Source organism: Carassius gibelio, chromosome B18 (genome assembly GCF_023724105.1).
Source record: "Carassius gibelio isolate Cgi1373 ecotype wild population from Czech Republic chromosome B18, carGib1.2-hapl.c, whole genome shotgun sequence".
Classification (NCBI taxonomy): domain Eukaryota; kingdom Metazoa; phylum Chordata; class Actinopteri; order Cypriniformes; family Cyprinidae; genus Carassius; species Carassius gibelio.
The window spans coordinates 12,878,335-12,895,635 of NC_068413.1; the positions used below are offsets into that span (position 1 = coordinate 12,878,335).

The 17,301-nt window shown below is 35.7% G+C and overlaps 2 protein-coding genes across 2 annotated transcripts in view; one reads left to right on the forward strand and one right to left on the reverse strand.

Moving 5' to 3' along the window:
- Positions 1-17,301, reverse strand: part of LOC127977209 (homeobox protein aristaless-like 4) — a 539,817-nt gene that overhangs the window by 53,623 nt on the left and 468,893 nt on the right. The gene's annotated exons all lie outside the window — the stretch shown is intronic.
- On the forward strand, positions 8,039-9,245 carry LOC127977221 (galactose-specific lectin nattectin-like). The gene is made up of 5 exons (XM_052581952.1): positions 8,039-8,104; positions 8,291-8,368; positions 8,561-8,686; positions 8,860-8,968; positions 9,144-9,245. Exons 1-5 carry the CDS (start codon positions 8,039-8,041, stop codon positions 9,206-9,208), a joined length of 444 nt encoding a protein of 147 aa, XP_052437912.1. The 3' UTR covers positions 9,209-9,245.

Genomic DNA, 17,301 nt, shown 5'->3' on the forward strand with positions numbered 1-17,301 from the left:
ACCCACAATCAGCCCCACCTAAATTTACACTCAGGAAGTGCTACTTGTCTTTACTAAGACCTGCTCTTTTTCTCCTTTCCAGTCTGACCTCCCACTTCTTCTCGGATCACTGGGTGCCAACCTGCTTACACGGTCCATTGGATAATGGGCTATTGTCACATATTGAGATCCCTTTAGTACCTGGTGGACTAGGAATGCTATGGCCCAGAGAAATGCTCCTGGGTCCCTTCCTGGGATATCCTTGACCTTGAATTGGGGGTCCTGTCAGGGTTGTGGACTTATTTCTGACCACTAGAGACCCCCACCTATGTTTGGTTGGGTTTCAGTCTCTGTCAATATTATGTCTAGTAGTTGTCACCTGTGTCTTGTTTCTGGTTGTGTATTTAAGCCACCCTTTTCCTGAGTACTTTGCTCCGTGTTTCCCATGCCATGACCAAGTCTAGGTCAGTCTCATGCCATATTTAATGGATTTTTCCTTAAACAACTTTGTGCAAATGGTATAATTCCTTTGTTTAGATTTTTTTTTATGTGCTCTTTGAAACAGTTTGGAGTCACTCAGATTTTCTTTGTGAATTTTTTTTAATGCCTTTTGGATTTACTTTGTGGACCTATGGTAGTTAATTTTTTGAAGCATTGACATTTCTTTTGTTTTTCAATGGATTTCTTTGAACTTTGTGTATGCAGTATGGATTTGCTTTGTGGACCCATGGGAGTTTTGTTTTCAAAGCGTTGACATTTCATTTGTTTTTGAATGGATTCCTGTAAAGTTTTTGCCTTCTGGATTAACTTTGTGGACTTTTGGTATTTCCTTTTTGATACTCATGTCAAACCATTCTGCACTATTGTAACATTTTGAGGTGACTTTCTGGATTTATCATGTGGAGATTTTAGACTTGCATTTTCATTGAATTTAAAGATGTGAAGACATTCCCTCAGAACTTTGATCTGGTTATCTGCATTTGGGTTCACCTTTTGTTTAGTTCAAGTTTTCACACTACATGACAAACTCACCCTGACAGGTGAACAGTTATGGTTCCTGTTTTTAAAAGCACATATTGTCTGTTTTATGGTATTTAGAGCTGTGGTTCTCAGCCTTTTCAGTCCCCAGTTTTCCGACACAATACTACAGATATAAGATATTTTCAATAATTCTGCTGTCTTTTTTTCCATTTACAAACTTTCTTTATTAACAGAAACTTGGCTCATTGTTATATTTAATGAATTCATAAATACATTTATTTATTTATTTGATAACTGTCCTTCAATTAAAATCATTTTATTATGCTTTTTTATTATATTATAGAAATAATTCTTAGAATTAGTTTTTAGCTTACAGCTTGACTTTAGTTTTTTAGCATTTTATTTTAATATAAATTAAATTTGTATTATTTAAATATACTAATATTATTTATTTAAATATTTTTTAAGTCACCTTGAGACCAACTTAGGCTTGTGGGTCCTCTAGCCTCCTGGTTGAGAATCACTGTTTTAGAGTCACAACTAGGGATGGGTACCGAAACCCGGTATTAAAATGGCCCCGGGGCTAAATTATGAAAGACTGTAGTATCAGTAAGATCTGACGCTATTAATGTACTACGTATTTTTTTTGCTTAATAATGTTATTGTGCACATTTTATCTCACCAAACACTTCTAATGTGCGATCATATTAAGACGTTTGTCTGTGAGATCTGCGAGATCTCTCATGCGTGCCGCGGAGGCTGTCTGTCAGTCACACACACACACACACAACAAGTCAAGAACGAGCGCGGACACACACGCATAAGGGGGCGTTCACATAACGCGTCTTTTGCGTGCTCAAGTTCGTCATTTCAAATGTAGCCGCGCGGTATGCACTTTCATAATGGAAGCGACGCGCACACAGTGTGACGAGCTCGTTTTTTCCAGGCGCGTCCGCACCGCATCGAGTTAAAAACAACTTTTCAGAATGCCGCAAACGCACCGCAGGTCATGTAGCTTCCTCACCTTTTCCATAACAACGTTGAAAGCTCAGCCAAGATGAAGGAACAGCTGATAGCTGTATGTGGATTTTTTTATAAATTTAGTAGCAGCGCTAATGCAAGCAGTTTTTAGTGCTGCAAATCCATTTATCCATTGCTGAAATTTCCGCACCTTCATGGAGAGAGCAGGTCATGGTTGCTTAGCAATGGCAGATTCCTCAGGAGCGCAAGTCCCCGAAGGCTTTGGGGGAAAAAATCTGAAAGCGGCATGTCTAGCGTTTTCCACGCGTTTTAGACACGATATGTGAATGCCCCCTTACAGTACGAAAATCCAGCTTAATAGACCCCTTAAAAGTTTGTAAACATTCCAACGTCTCCGGGTGGGCGCGGACGCAATGTTGACAAGCGTAAGCTAGCACGATTTAGGAGGGATTTATTAAACGTGGATGCAGAAGAAGGTTCGGAACTGTCCGAATATGTACAGTCCCTGACTTTGCGGGACCGTGACAGCTTTTTTTTTCTTTTATTATTAACTCTCGCAGATGGAAGCAGGCTACCTGACCCATATGCCATATGGCCATATGAATTACTTTTGGGTGGTATGGGGAATTTTGTCAAGGCTTATTTTCTAATGTAACCTGCTATCGCTGGGCTAACTATGATTAGCAACGTGTATTATTTTAAGAGACCATTCAAAGGATGGCACACACATCTATCACTCTATGTTTGTTTAACATTTAAACTAGCTAGTGCACTGAAGGTTGGTGACTTTTCACCTATAAAACAGAAACTTGCTGATTTACTAGATAAAACCAACACACCAGTTCATATTGCATAGATTATTTTACCTGATATGAAGTGTGCACTGCAAACAGGAGCATTATTTATGATCATCTCCGTCCAGTCTGTACGCTGTATTGCATTCAACCACAATTGTCTTCTTGATTTCTGTGAAGGAATGTCTGCCGGGATCCGGTAAAACTTTAGTTTTGAAACAAAAGTGCTGTTCCTTCTATTCTGGCAGCCAAAATCCCAACAAGAAGACATTTTAAAGTCAAAACCTCAAACTTTTAGTGCACCTGCAATGAGTTCTGCCTTATGTTTTGCCTCCAGTTAGAGCGGTGATGTCACAGTGACGTAGGCGATTAAGGGGTCTATACAAAGAGTGAATGGCGGAGACAGCAAAACGTTCCAAAGTGTGGTTATACTTCACTATAGTTGATGCAGACAACGCTGGTTGTCATAAGTGCAACAAAATGTTTGCATGTAAGGGCGGAAACACAAGCAATCTGTCAAAGCATCTTTAAAAAGTGCATTATGTGCAGACAGAGAAATGCAAAGTTTTCGACTGCCTACCACAACACAAAGTAACTCAACACAACACACAAGTACCGATAAGAATACCGTTAAAGTACCGGACCGTTAAGCAGTATCGTAAGAGTAGTAATACTGTTAAAACCTTAACGATACCCATCCCTAGTCACAACTTTAATTTGCAGGACAGTTTGGAAGGCTAATTCTCTATGGGATTACTCAGGAATTTCCTGAGGGCTTTTAGAATAATGATTTCAATTCTGAGGGGAATAAAATTGAAGGCAAAGACTGGTTTGGCTGTTTTGTGTTTTCAAAACATCAAACATTAATTTTGTGACCTTTAAAAACATAAGTGTCTAACAAGTTGCTATTTAAGTACATAGCTCACATGGTTGTGCTAGTTGTAGCCATAATGTACAGTACCAACCTGTCTGCAGCAGGCTAACAAAAAAAAACACATTTCTAAAATACCAAAGGAAATTCCAGAGAGAATTGTTTTCTTCTTAACAGATCTTTTAGTCACCTCCAAACCATTCCAACTAACTAATAATATACACTACCAGTTCAAATGTTTGGAGTCAGTAGGACATTTTGATCAAAACAATAGTGACATTTAGAATGTTACAAAATATTGCAATTTCACAACACAACTTTTTTCTAAATTAATAATAATATTGCAAACTTTTGAATCAATCTCCCATGTGACTACAGAAACAAATTTTGTTCTGGGGGTCCCAGAGGATGGTTTTAAATTTGACTGGGGCCCAGTACTCCAAAAGGTTGAGATTCACTGTTTTAGCGGACTTGATGTTCTCAAGATTCTTATGATCCATCCAAACAACATAACAAACCCCCCGAACCTTTGAACCAATGATGCCATTCCACCAAGGAAAGCTTGACTGCCAGCAGCTCTCTATTACCAATGCCATAGTTGCATTCAGTGAAAGACAAATTGTGAGAAAAATGCATGCGAAGATGCATCTTACTGTTTGGGGGAAGAACACTGGGATAGGATGGCACCAACTCCCACCTCTGACAAATCAACCTCCACCACAATCTGCCGGGAAGGATCAGGGGTGATATGGATGGGAGCTGCCATGGAGTGCCATCAAAAAAAAGAAATCAGGCCCAGGAGCCATACCCGCCCTGGTTAAATTGGGGCTACTAACAGCAGCCGCACTCCGTCCCTGCGCACTCTTTCCAGAACTCCCGGGAGCAGAGCAATCAGGAGAAAAATGTACAGATGAAGCCTCGGCCACATCTGTACCATGGCGTCCAACCCCAGTGGAGCTGGATGAGTTAAAGGAAGCCAGAGGGGACAGTGTGATGTCTATCGAGTCACAAACAGATCCACCCGAGTCTGGCCAAAATCTTCAACTCTGCTTCATCACCTTGGTGTGAAGCCGCCATTCCCCAGGCCTCGGCCCCTGCCTCAACAGGATGTCTGCTCCCATATTAAGATGCCCAGGAATGTGAACTACTATCTACTACTAAACCCCGAGAGAAGGCGCCGGATCTGGTGGTTAAGAAAGAGGATAGGGACTTGCCCGTCTTACATTCCTTCCAGCACATCCGAAAGCGAATCCCGCGAGCACAACCACCGCTCTGCCTCGGCGAAAGCGGGGCTGGCACCGCAAGAAATGCCAGTCTAAGAAGGCTCTCAAAGAGAGCCTGCTTAGAGTGAAGAAAAAGGCTCGCATCACAGCCCTCAACTCCCTCGAGAGCTGACACTGCGCACTTCACTCTCAAGCAGACAACACACGAGCTGCGTGTGTCCCTACCTTTTTTTTTTTTTTGGCAGAGAAAACACAAACTGAACGCTTCCTGCTCTCGCCCAAAACTTCTCTTGATTGAAGCATCGACAATGGAGTTTATCAGTGGACAAACAACACTAAATAAGACTCACAAACAAATAGCGACTGACACACACAGAACGCTTGCTGAAAACAAAAGGCTGATTAACAGCTTCGCCTCTCGTGGTTTTCTGCTTCCTGGTCTCTGACGTCACCCGCCAATGACTTCTCGCCCTTCCATTGGACTGATTATACACGTTATTTCAGATACGTCAAGCTGGACCCATTCCCAATTCGTTCTTGACGCAGCTCGAGTTCCTGAAGAGGAACATATGATGCACCTATCATTGCCACCAATCACTCAAACCAAAAATTCTAAACTCAAATCAATTCTACACATATAAAATAAACTCAAAGAAATTAGACAAATTAAATCAAAACCATGTCCAAAACTAGTCATTGTTTAGGGGCAAAGGAACAAAATGAAAAACTGGCAAAACCGGTTTGTGGTACAGTGAATTCTAGCTCACACATGCAACTAAAGGTGGGGAATCTTCCATGTGGGTTATATACAATACATTTAAAACAAAGATTTATTTAGAAGTAAAATGCCCAGACAAGCAATATTAATCTTTATTTATCAGTTAAAATAATTGATCACATGAATAACATTTCATCTGAATACAACTTAATTGTCCTTTTATTGTAAAAGTTCTACAGCATCCAAAGTAAATGTCAAGACGTATATTTACACGTTACACCACTGCAAGATTTTCATCACCCACTAATTGTAACAGTGCAAGGTGTGTTTAAGGTCTGATCTGTGTACTTTCTGATAATGATTTTCTAATAAGGATAAATGAGAAAACTTTGTTAAAGGCTATGTTTACACTAGCGCATTTTCGTTTTAAAATGCATAACTTTTGCTACGGTCACGCCTGTAGTTTACACTACTCTGTTATTTTCGACCCTGAAAAATTTAGACTTTTGAAAATGAGGAAGAAATAATTGTTCAGATGAATTCGGATAAGAGTAAGAAAGAGTTAGAAAATGTAAACTGGTATTTGTATAGGCAATGATACTAAAACTTTACTAAATGCTTTTGTAAAATAAAGAAAGCAAAAGTGTTTGTGCTTTGTGCCTTCTCTGTGAACAACTTTATGAAATGCATTTCAAAACTGAACCGAAAATGTAATACTTGCCTCACTTTCCTCATGAGAAACATCAGAAAACTTGTGTATAGCCTACTCCTGTTTAAATACTGTACTGTATGAAACCAACCAACAATCACTGAACTTATCATACACATACTTATTCGATAATCATTACATGTAGGCCTCGACAAACAAATCGAGCTCTGTCTGGTTGTATAATTTAATGGATTTTTGGAATAATTTGCCTTAAATAAATAAGCCTTAAATTATGCTACCTTAGAGGAAGAACGCGATGCGACGTACTGCTGGATTCAGTAAAGGATACTCTGGAGTTATTTTTACACACACACACACAAAAGTTGTCCTCAGTACATGCAATAACTGCAGGGGTAACCTAATATATATGGTTTGACCCATGTCTCTTTCTCCATCACTATAAAAGCAATATGTCGAGCCATCTTAAAAGAACTTAAAAGTTACCCCGCTGCCTTAAAATTTTAAGTTTAGTTGTATATTTTTTCAGTTGAAACAACTCATACACACACACAGATATACAGTACAGACCAAAAGTTTGGACACACCTTCTCATTCAAAGAGGTTTTTTTTATTTTCATGACTAGGGCCAACAAATGCTAAGCATCTCTTGAGGAACTCCTTCAAGACTGTTTCAGGTGACTACCTCTTGAAACTCATCAAGAGAACACCAAGAGTGTGCAAAGCAGTAATCAAAGCAAAAGGTGGCTACTTTGAAGAACCTAGAATATGACATTTTCAGTTGTTTCACACTTTTTTGTCATGTATATAATTCCATATATAATTCCACGTGTTAATTCATAGTTTTGATGCCTTCAGTGTGAATCTACAATTTTCATTGTCATGAAAATAAACAAAACTCTTTGAATGAGAAGGTGTGTCCAAACTTTTGGTCTGTACTGTATATAATCAAATCAAGGTGTGTACTGTATTTGATAAAATTGAAGAAAACAGTGAAAAAAAAAGAAAAAAGTAATAACATAAAATTATATTTGACCGTTACGCATTAATAATCATTGCAGTCTTTGCCGAACAAAAAGGAAATGCTTTCTAAACACAATTACATTACTTTTAGAGCAAGGGTTAGAGCAAGGGTTCGTTAGTTTGTCTGTCTTGTACGACAACTGTTTTAGTAAATAAATTCTGAGTTTCTTTCTATTGTACAAACAGACCACACCTCCGTAGAGAGAGATGCTTTTAGATGGTATCTTTTTTATATTTACAGTATTATTTTTCATGATTATGTATGTATCAAATTCATGTGTGTGTATATATATATATATATATATATATATATATATATATATATATATATATATACATATACATATATATATATATATATATATATATATATATATATATATATGTATATATATATATACATACATACAATATATACATAAAAGATAATAATTTTCATGCAGCACAGCTTTTTCAAGTGTGAGTTAAGGTCACATTTTCTGTTGTCTCTTCTTTTGGAAGCTGCGTTCAAAATCTGCTTGTCTTAGAAATCTGAGGAGGCACGTGATGCCTCTGATCCTCGTGGCTTATACACACCTGACTTCAAGTAAAGTATATAAGCAGGGCATTTTCTGAAACTTCACAACATCATCCTCTGAGATTCTAAAGGCAACAATCTAAAAACCAAGGTGAGTTTTGGCACAGAGACCTACTGAATAACCTTTTGACGTAAAGTATCTTTGTCTTTAAAATACATTGACAATCCACAATGTGCAGTATAATACATCTTTTAATGCTTAACTTTTATTTTTCAGTTTCATCATGGCAATGCTGAGAAGTCTAATGCTTCTTTTCATTTTGTTCTCCATGGGGAACGCAGAAGGTAACAAATATATTTATTTGTAAAAACTCTGTTAATGAATTTTAAAAGCTTTTCTGCCAAACCTTGATTTTTTGTAGCTTTATGGAAAAGGATAGCAGGAAATGTATGATATTCAACCAACTAATATTTATCATAATATTATTCTAATATCTCTTATGTTCATTTACTGGATAGTTCATTTAGTACAAAAATGCCCCCATGGATGGACAAATTTTGGAGTCCGATGCTACAAGTTCTTCTCTCAGGCAGTCAACTGGGTAACAGCAGAGGTAAAGTATTAGTTACAAGATGATTTTTATTATTTTTAAAATAAAACTTCCTTATGTAAATACATTTGACAGAAAACTCATGCTGAGCAAAAAAAAAAGTTTGAAAATGACTAAAAATGTTGTTTAAAAATGCTTTATGCTAAAAAAAAAATTATTATCTTGTATTGACAATAAAAAAATCTATGTCTTTAGAGGGAATGCCAAAGTCTGGATGCAAATCTCGCATCTGTACATAGTAAAATAGAACATGATTTTCTCCTGAGTCTGTTGCCTTCTTCCTCCACACGCTGTTGGTTTGGTACTCATGATGGTGAACAAGTAAGTAAAGTTGTGTGGCCTTTTTTGTTTGCTTTGTCTAGTTTGTTTGTCATGACTAAAATCTCCAAAGTTTGTGTAGATGGTTTGACTTTTTCAAAGCCAAACTAAATGACCTTCTAAATGTAGTCTAAGTACAGTAGAGGACTCTTATACCAACTGTCTTTGCTCTTTAGGTAGGAGGTTGGTTGTGGACTGATGGAACTCCATTTGACTTCACCTACTGGGCCCCTGGACAACCTGACGGTCTGCAAACCGAGAACTGTGGGGAGTTAAACTTCGACAGTAAGAATGCAGTGTGGTTTTTTATTTACAATTATTTGCAATCATAGAATTTCACATCAACCAGTAATGTGAAAGGGTTCATTTGTCAAGCATGTCTTAAACATTCAATTTTATTTTGAATCTATCATGACAATAATTATGAGAATTACATACTTTTTTTTTTTTAACCCCATAGGTTACCGTTGGAACGATGAAGCCTGTTCAACCTCACTGGGTTATGTTTGTGCTAAATACCTGTGAGATCACATGCAGTCATCCTGCTCCACGGTTACTTTGATTTTACTACATTTACATGTTCTGATCTTACATGTTCTGAAGTGTTATTCTGAAATTAAACTTTTCTTAAATATTTTCTCAACTTCTAAATACTGAAACACTACTCAAATCAATAAAGGCATTTAAAAAAAAATTGTCTTGTGAGGATTTAATATATACAGTCGTTTCCAAAAAGATCAGCCCCCTTGGTAAATATTATCAAAGAAGGCTGTGAAAATTCATCTGCATTGTTAATCCTTTTGATCTTTTTTTTTTTAAATGTATCCTTTCATTGGATAATAAGAAGTTAAAACGGGGGGAGGGGGTTACCATTATGAAATAAAGGTTTTTCTCAAATAATCGTTGGACACAATTATTACCCCCCTTAGAAATTTTATGATTGAAATATCTCTGAATTATATTCCCATTCATATTCACAATTTTGAGCACTCCAGCATGATTATAAACATGAAATTGTCCAGCCATGGCTACCTGTTTTACAGAAATATAAAGAAGAGGGAAAACAAAGACCAAATTCCCTTAATCATCCATCACAATAAAATAAAAATAAAACAAACAATATATTTCTGATGTGCAGCAAAAGATAATTGATCTTCACATATTGGTGAAGTGGCTTTAAGAAAAGAGCTTGAGCAGTGAAAATTCCCATTTCCACCATCAGGGCATTAATTAAGCATTTCCAATCAACAGAAACTGTTACGAATCTGCCTGGAAGAGGACGTGTGTCTATGGCATCCTAATGCATGGTGAGGATGTCAGTTTGAGTGGCTAAAGACTCTCTAAGGATCACAGCTGGAGAACTGCAGAAAATAGTTGAATCTCAGGTTCAGAAAACCTTAAAAAAATTGTCAAACAGAACCTACATCACCAAATGTTGTTTGGGAGGGTTACAAGAAAAATTCTCCGAGCTCATCCAAAAACAAACTAAAGCATATTAATTTATCAGACATGACTGGAACTTCAAATGGGACTGGCTTTTATGATCAGATGAAACTAAAAATGAGCTTTTTTAAGCAGCAAACTCAAGATGGGTTTGGTGAACACAGAGATAAAATGTACCCCATGTGTACAATGAAATATACAGCTGTATTTTTGATGTCATGGGCCTATATTTCTGCTGGAGGTCCTGGACATCTTGTTTAGACACATGGCATTATGGATTCTATCAAATACCAACAGATAAAAAATCAGCAAATGACTGACTCTGGATCTTCCAGCTGTACAATAACCCAAACACAAACCTCAAAAACAACACAGAAATTGGTCACTGAGCTCAAAACCATGCTTCTGCTATGGCCATTGACCTGAACCCTACAGAAAATGAGAGGAGTGAACTTAAGAGGAGAAGCACCAACATGGAGATGGGAATCTAAAGGGTCTGGAGTGATTCTGGATGAAGGAATGGTCTCTGGTCTCTAGTGAGGTGTTCTCTAACCTCATCAGGCATTATAGGAGAAAATTTAGACCTGTTAAACTGGCAAATGGAGGTTTCAAAAAGTATTGAATAAAAGGGGGCCATTAATTGTGGCCAATTTGTATTTGTAACTAAGCGGACTGAAGGCAGGGGTTGAGAGGTGTTCAGGATTTTATTGAAACCGGTAAATATTCACAGAGAGAGAGTTGCAGGTGGATAGAGGATGAGAGATTGAAATCAGGATGTATTCTTGCCGGGTGGGGTGACCTGACTGGACGGTGGTGAGCACACACCTCGACGATGGTGAGTAAGTGAGTAATCGAAGTAACACAGGAGAGTAACTGGAGCCACGGGGAAGAGAAGGCAGATCGCTACGAGAGAAGGTAAACACAATAGGTAAGTAGTAACAGGAGTCAACTCAAGTAACTTAGCAGGGAACTGTTAAGATATAATGATATTTCCCCCCATTTTAAATTCTTATTATCCAATGAAAGCATACATTTTTGTGAATTTTTTTTAAATAAAAGATCAAAAGGATTAACAATGCAGATGAATTTTCACAGCCTTTTTTTGATCATATTTACCAAGGGGGCCGATGTTTTTGGCCGTGACATGTATTTATTAGAGTGGCTTTATATGCTTCAAGTGATGTCATCATCTGGGGAGGGGCTTGAAACAAAGCTGGTACCCCAGTGACAAGACAAAAATCTAAGGGTGTCTATCAGTATAATCTTTACAAAAAAAGTACAGTGGGTTCTATACACCCTAGGGTTCTTTATTAACTTTCAAAGAACCTTTTATGCCAAAAAGGTTCTATGTAAGGGAAAATTATTAAATGATAATACTTTTGTTTACATAAATATGTAAATAGCTAGTAGGTTACACATGTACAAATGTATACATTTATTTATAAGTGTAGCCTATATCAGCGGTTCTTAATTCCAGTCCTCAGGCCCAGTGCTCTGCATATTTTGTATGTTTCTCTTATTGCTTCAGATTTTTGTACTATTCGAACATAAGTGCCCTGCGAAGTGGACATCACAGGATATTCCGCCATGATTCCAATTCGAAGCGAACGTATATGTTCCATTCAAAGTGCATTGAGGTGTGCGAGACATGAATTTAAATTGTACTGATTTACAGAGTGTGTGTGTGTGTGTGTGTGTGTGTGTGTGCAGATGGGCTTTGTGCAACGCAAATCCATGAATGAATGTTCCAAAGTGAAGTACTCTTCAACAGATTTCCCCTGCTCAGGGAGTAGGGAGCAGTAAACACTGTGTAGAGACCATGTCAATCGGAACACAGATCATGCACGCAGCTCACTTCTAACGAGCTGATTATCTGAATCAGGTGTGTTAACAAAGAGAGACATACAATATGTGCAGAGCAGTGGGGCGCGAGGACTGGAATTGAGAACCGCTGTTGTAAAAAAAAAGAGAGAAAGTGACGTGACATTCAGCCAAGTATGGTGACCCATACTCAGAATTCATGCTCTGCATTTAACCCATCCAAAGTGCACACACACACACACACACACACACACACTGTGAACACACACCCGGAGCAGTGGGCAGCCATTTATGCTGCAGTGCCCAGGGAGCAGTTGGGGGTTCGATGCCTTGCTCAAGGGCACCTCAATCGTGGTATTGCCGGCCCAAGATCCGAACCCATAATCCAAGGATTAGGAGTCAACCTCTCTAACCACTAGGCCACGACTTCCCCAAGAGTGATTGAGTGTATATAGTTTACAGTCATTTTGTGTGCACCTCTGCATGGGTGTTGCAATTTATTACTGTAATCACCATAATGTCCACTGTGATATAAAAATAAAACAAATATTTTGGCATACCAAACTTTCTGACCCAAGTATGAAGTTAATTTGTCACTTGCCAAATTGTCAGTTTTATGGCCAATGGTGATTTGATGGTATGTATACTGTATTCCTATGTAGTTTGCTTTAGTTTCTGTTGTAAATACAGTATGATAATCATGTCATATAAACTAGTTTCATCTATGTTACAAATAGCTGACAAAAGACTAGCTAACAATTGTATAAAGCACACGTTAAATATAGTCAGTAAGTGAACAGCAATTCTCTTATTTTAGCAAGGTGTCTGAAGGACCCATTGTTGACATCCTGTCAAGGAAAACCTTGATTGATTTGACCACCTTTTTTTCAGCAGTCCAGCTATACATAAAATGTTCCCAGCTACACTATTTATTTAAGTGGCTCAGGGGACTTATGTTTTCTTTCATCAGCATACTTAATGTAAATTCTGTCATTTCAAGTGTTATGTGTGTTTGTGGCAATCATTTAAAGACAGCCAAAGGACAAAACAGATTTATATGTAGTAGATCTGTCGTTTGTTTCCTCTTCATGTTCCCACATAGGATACCACGTCAGTGCTGATGCAGAGCTGATGTATGTTTTCTTAGGGAAACTGAACAACTATGACCTTTAGATTAAATAATAATATTGTGATGTTTCACAGAGACGCTAGATGTTACTGCAGTGCCAGTCATCTAGATTCTAAAGAACAGTGCAGATAGTTGATGTTGATTTATAAAAACCTAAATTTCTTACATCTTAACCCATTTCCACCTCAAACTAGTAAATAAACAAAAAAGAATATTTTACAACTGAAACTTAATCGCAATTCACAATGTAACCTTCTTTAACTTTTACTTTAAGGCATAAACAGGCTTTGGTGTGTCAAGCACATGGGGAAGATTGTGGGTATGTGCATTTCCACCTCATCTCCTCCCTGAAATCAACATTTAAATTGAGGAATATTTGAACAACATTTTAGATAATTTTCTAGAAACAAATTTGTTTGAGGATATTTCCAGCAAATGGTTGTTTGAAATCATTATTTCTTCTGCTTGTCTCACTATTTACAATAAAAAGGGTTTGCACTCAATGCAGTTATGGGCAATGTTTTGCTTTATGAACAACTAATAAAGTTTGTAAAGAAACAAAGTCCTTCAATTTTAGTAGTCCTGACCTGTGTTCTCTTGGAGCAACTCCATTAATTAGTCTTATAACCCTTTTTTGCTAAATAAATAAGGGCAGTAAATTAGTGAAATAAGAATTTTCCCATACCTCCAAACAATACATAAAATATGGCAAAATAAAGGAACAATATAGGATCCTCATTGCCTTATAATTTAACATAAACTTTACTTTGCTCAAAATGGCAATGTTTTTACACATTTTATTTCTTACATAAGCTATGCTTACATTAAAATTTTTAATCAATGAGTACTTCTAAAAACCTAAATTCTGATACTTTCTCTATAGTTATTCTATTTAAAGTCAAACGAACAGTATCAGGACATTTTTTACATTTGTAAACAACATAGATTTTGTTTTACTTAAGTTTAACGACAGTTTATTTTTATTAAAACATTTATGAAGTAGGAGCAATTCTTGTTCAATAGTTTTCATTAATATTTTTAAATTCCTCCCCAAAACAAAAAAATGAATATCATCCGCAAAAAGAACAAAACATGAAATCTTTGATTCATCACAGAGGTCATTAATATATAAAGTAAATAATTTAGGCCCCAGCACAGAGCCTTGAGGGACTCCACATTGTATTGTTTCCAACTTAGATTCATGGCCTATACACCCTACATATTGTTGTCTATTTTCTAAGTAACTAATAATATAATTTAATACTACACCTCTAATTCCATATGTCTGTAATTTAGATATCAATAAACCATGTCAAAGGCATTTTTAAGTCAATAAAAACTCCAACTGTGTGATTTTTATTCTCCAATTCTGTAGTAATGTCTTTTGTGATTTCATCAAAGCCACAGTTGTTGAGCGGGTACTTCGAAACCCTAAGTGATTATCATGTATCAAAAAATGTTTTTCAAGAAAATAATCATATTGTTTAACAAAAAGCTTCTCCAGAATTTTTTTAAATTGATAAAGCAAAGATATAGACCTATAATTTGTGAGACTAAATGAAGAGGGAAATAATTTTAGCCACCTTCGTTTTATCTGGAAAGAAAGAAAAAAGACAAATTAATTATATATTTTAATGGTCTAATAATACAATGTATAGTTTCTTTAACAATATACATATCTAAGACATCACTATCGCATGAAAATTTGCTTTTAAATTTAGAGACAGTGGAAATAATTTCACTCTCACTAAAAAAAAGATTGCATGACTCTGCTTTCACCTTTCCAGCTTTTGTTTTCATTATGTAGTGTTATAGTTTTGGCAAGATTTTGACCAACATTGACAAAAAATAAATTAAATTCATCAGCCATTTTTTCACCACTTATTCTTGATGTTCTGTTCATTCATTAAGTATAATGGCTGACTATAAATCATTTAACAGCCCATAACCTCCCTTAAGACTCCACATTCTTTTGATATTACTTTTGTTTTCCATCAACACATTTTTATAATAATCTTTCTTTGCATGTTTCATAATAGTAGTCAGCTTATTTTTAAAAGCTTTATATATTTTTTCTGCATTTACTGTCTGATATTTTACAAAGTCCCAATAAAGCTTATTCTTCTTTTTACAAGATTTCAATATAACCTTCGTTAACCAAAGTATATTATTATTATTTCTTGTTTTATCATTCAATATTTTTATTGGACAATTTTTTATTATATAACCATAGATATATTTTTTTAAATAATTCATAAGCCTTATTTACATTATTTTTACTATAAACATTATCCCAGTGTTCTTTCATAAGATCATCCCTAAATCTATTTAGTCTTTCCTCAGTTCTCAACCTAATAACTTTACTAGAATTTTCTTTATTTGTTTTTACTTTACAGAAAAGTTGTGTCATTTATCAAAAGACCAAAGACTTTTAACCATTTTTTCCAATATATTTACAAAAATTGTATCAATAATGTGGCACAACTGGAGGTTATTTGGCTAGGTCTAGTAATGGTAGGATAAAGGCCTCTGCTATACATTAAACAACTTTGCGCATATGGCATAATTCCTTTGTTTAGATTTTTTTGATGTGCTCTTTTGTAACTGTTTGGAGTCACTCACAGATTTTCTTTGTTAATTTTTTTTAAATGCCTTTTGGATTTACTTTGTGGACCTATGGTAATTAATTTTTGGAAGCATTGACATTTCTTTTGTTTTTCAAATGGATTCCTTTGAACTTTTTGTTTGCCTTATGGATTTGCTTTGTGCTTTCCTTTTTGATACTCTAATCCAACCTTTCTGCACTATTGGAACATTTTGAGGTGACTTTCTGGATTTATCTTGTGGAGATTTGAGACTTGCATTTTCATCTAATTTAAAGATGTGAAGACATTCCCTCAGAACTGTGATCTGGTTATCTACATATGGGTTCACCTTTTGTTTTTGTTTTTGTTTGTTTTTTTGTTTAATTTTTCATACTACATGACAAACTCACCATGACACGTGTACAGTAATGTTTTTTTTTTTTTTTTTAAAGCACATATTGTCTGTTTTATTGCATTTAGAGCTGTGGTTCTCAAACTTTTCAGCCCCAAGTTTTCCAACACAATACTCAAAGGCACACAGATAGAAGATATTTTCAATAATTCTGCTGTAATTATGACAGCTATTTCTTTTTTTTTTTTTTTTTTACAAACTTTCTTTATTAACAGAAACTTGGCACATTGTCATATTTAATGAATTAACCAATTATAATTTTTTTAAGAACTGTCCTTCAATTAAAAGCTTTTTCTGAAGAGAAGCATATTTTATTTTTTATTATAATATATAAATAATTATTAGAATAAGTTTTTAGGTTACAGCTTGACTTTACTTTTTTAGCAGTTTATTTTAATTATATGTGTATTATTTTAATATACTAAAGTTATTTATTTCAATACTTTCTAGTCACCTTGAGACCAACTTAGAAGTTTGCTGGTCTTGTCTAGCGGGTCCTCTAGCCTCCTGGTTTAGAACTACAGTACTGTTTTAGAGTCACACCTTCAATTTGCAGGACAGTTTGGAAGGCTAATTCTTTATGGAATCACTCACGAATTTCCGGAGGGCTTTTAGAATAATGATTTCAATTCTGAGGGGAACAAAATCTAAGGTAAAGATTGACCTTATTAAGGAATTATATATATATATATATATATATATATATATATATATATATATATATATATATATATATATATATATATATGTATATATGTATGATTCCTTAATAGCAATTAGGGGTGCACTACATTGATCAAAACAATAGTAGTGACATTTAGAATGTTACAAAAAAATGAAATTTCACAGCACAACCTTTTTTAAACATTAATAAGAAGAAGAATTTTTCAGCATACACTAAAAGTAAAAATTCAGCTTTTCCATCACAGGGATAAATTACATTTTAAAATATACACTCGCTGGCCACTTTATTAGGTACACCTGTTCAATTGCTCGGTAACGCAAATTGTTAATCAGCCAATCACATGGTAGCAACAGCATTTTGGCATCTAGATGTGTTGAAGATAACTTTCCGAAGTTCAAACCGAGCATTGGATTGGGGAAGAAATGGGATTTAAGTGACTTTGAATGTTAAATGATTGTTGGTGCCAGATGGGCTGGTCTGAGGTGCCCATTTCAAAAACTGCGGATCTACTGGGATTTTCACGCACATCCATCTCTAGGATTT

Coding starts and splice junctions, on each gene's coding strand:
- LOC127977221 (XM_052581952.1), top strand. CDS start 8,039: ATGGCAATGCTGAGAAGTCTAATGCTTCTTTTCATTTTGTTCTCCATG. Junction 8,369..8,560: donor TCAACTGGGTAACAGCAGAG/GTAAAGTATTAG, acceptor CTATGTCTTTAG/AGGGAATGCCAAAGTCTGGA. Junction 8,969..9,143: donor TGGGGAGTTAAACTTCGACA/GTAAGAATGCAG, acceptor TTAACCCCATAG/GTTACCGTTGGAACGATGAA.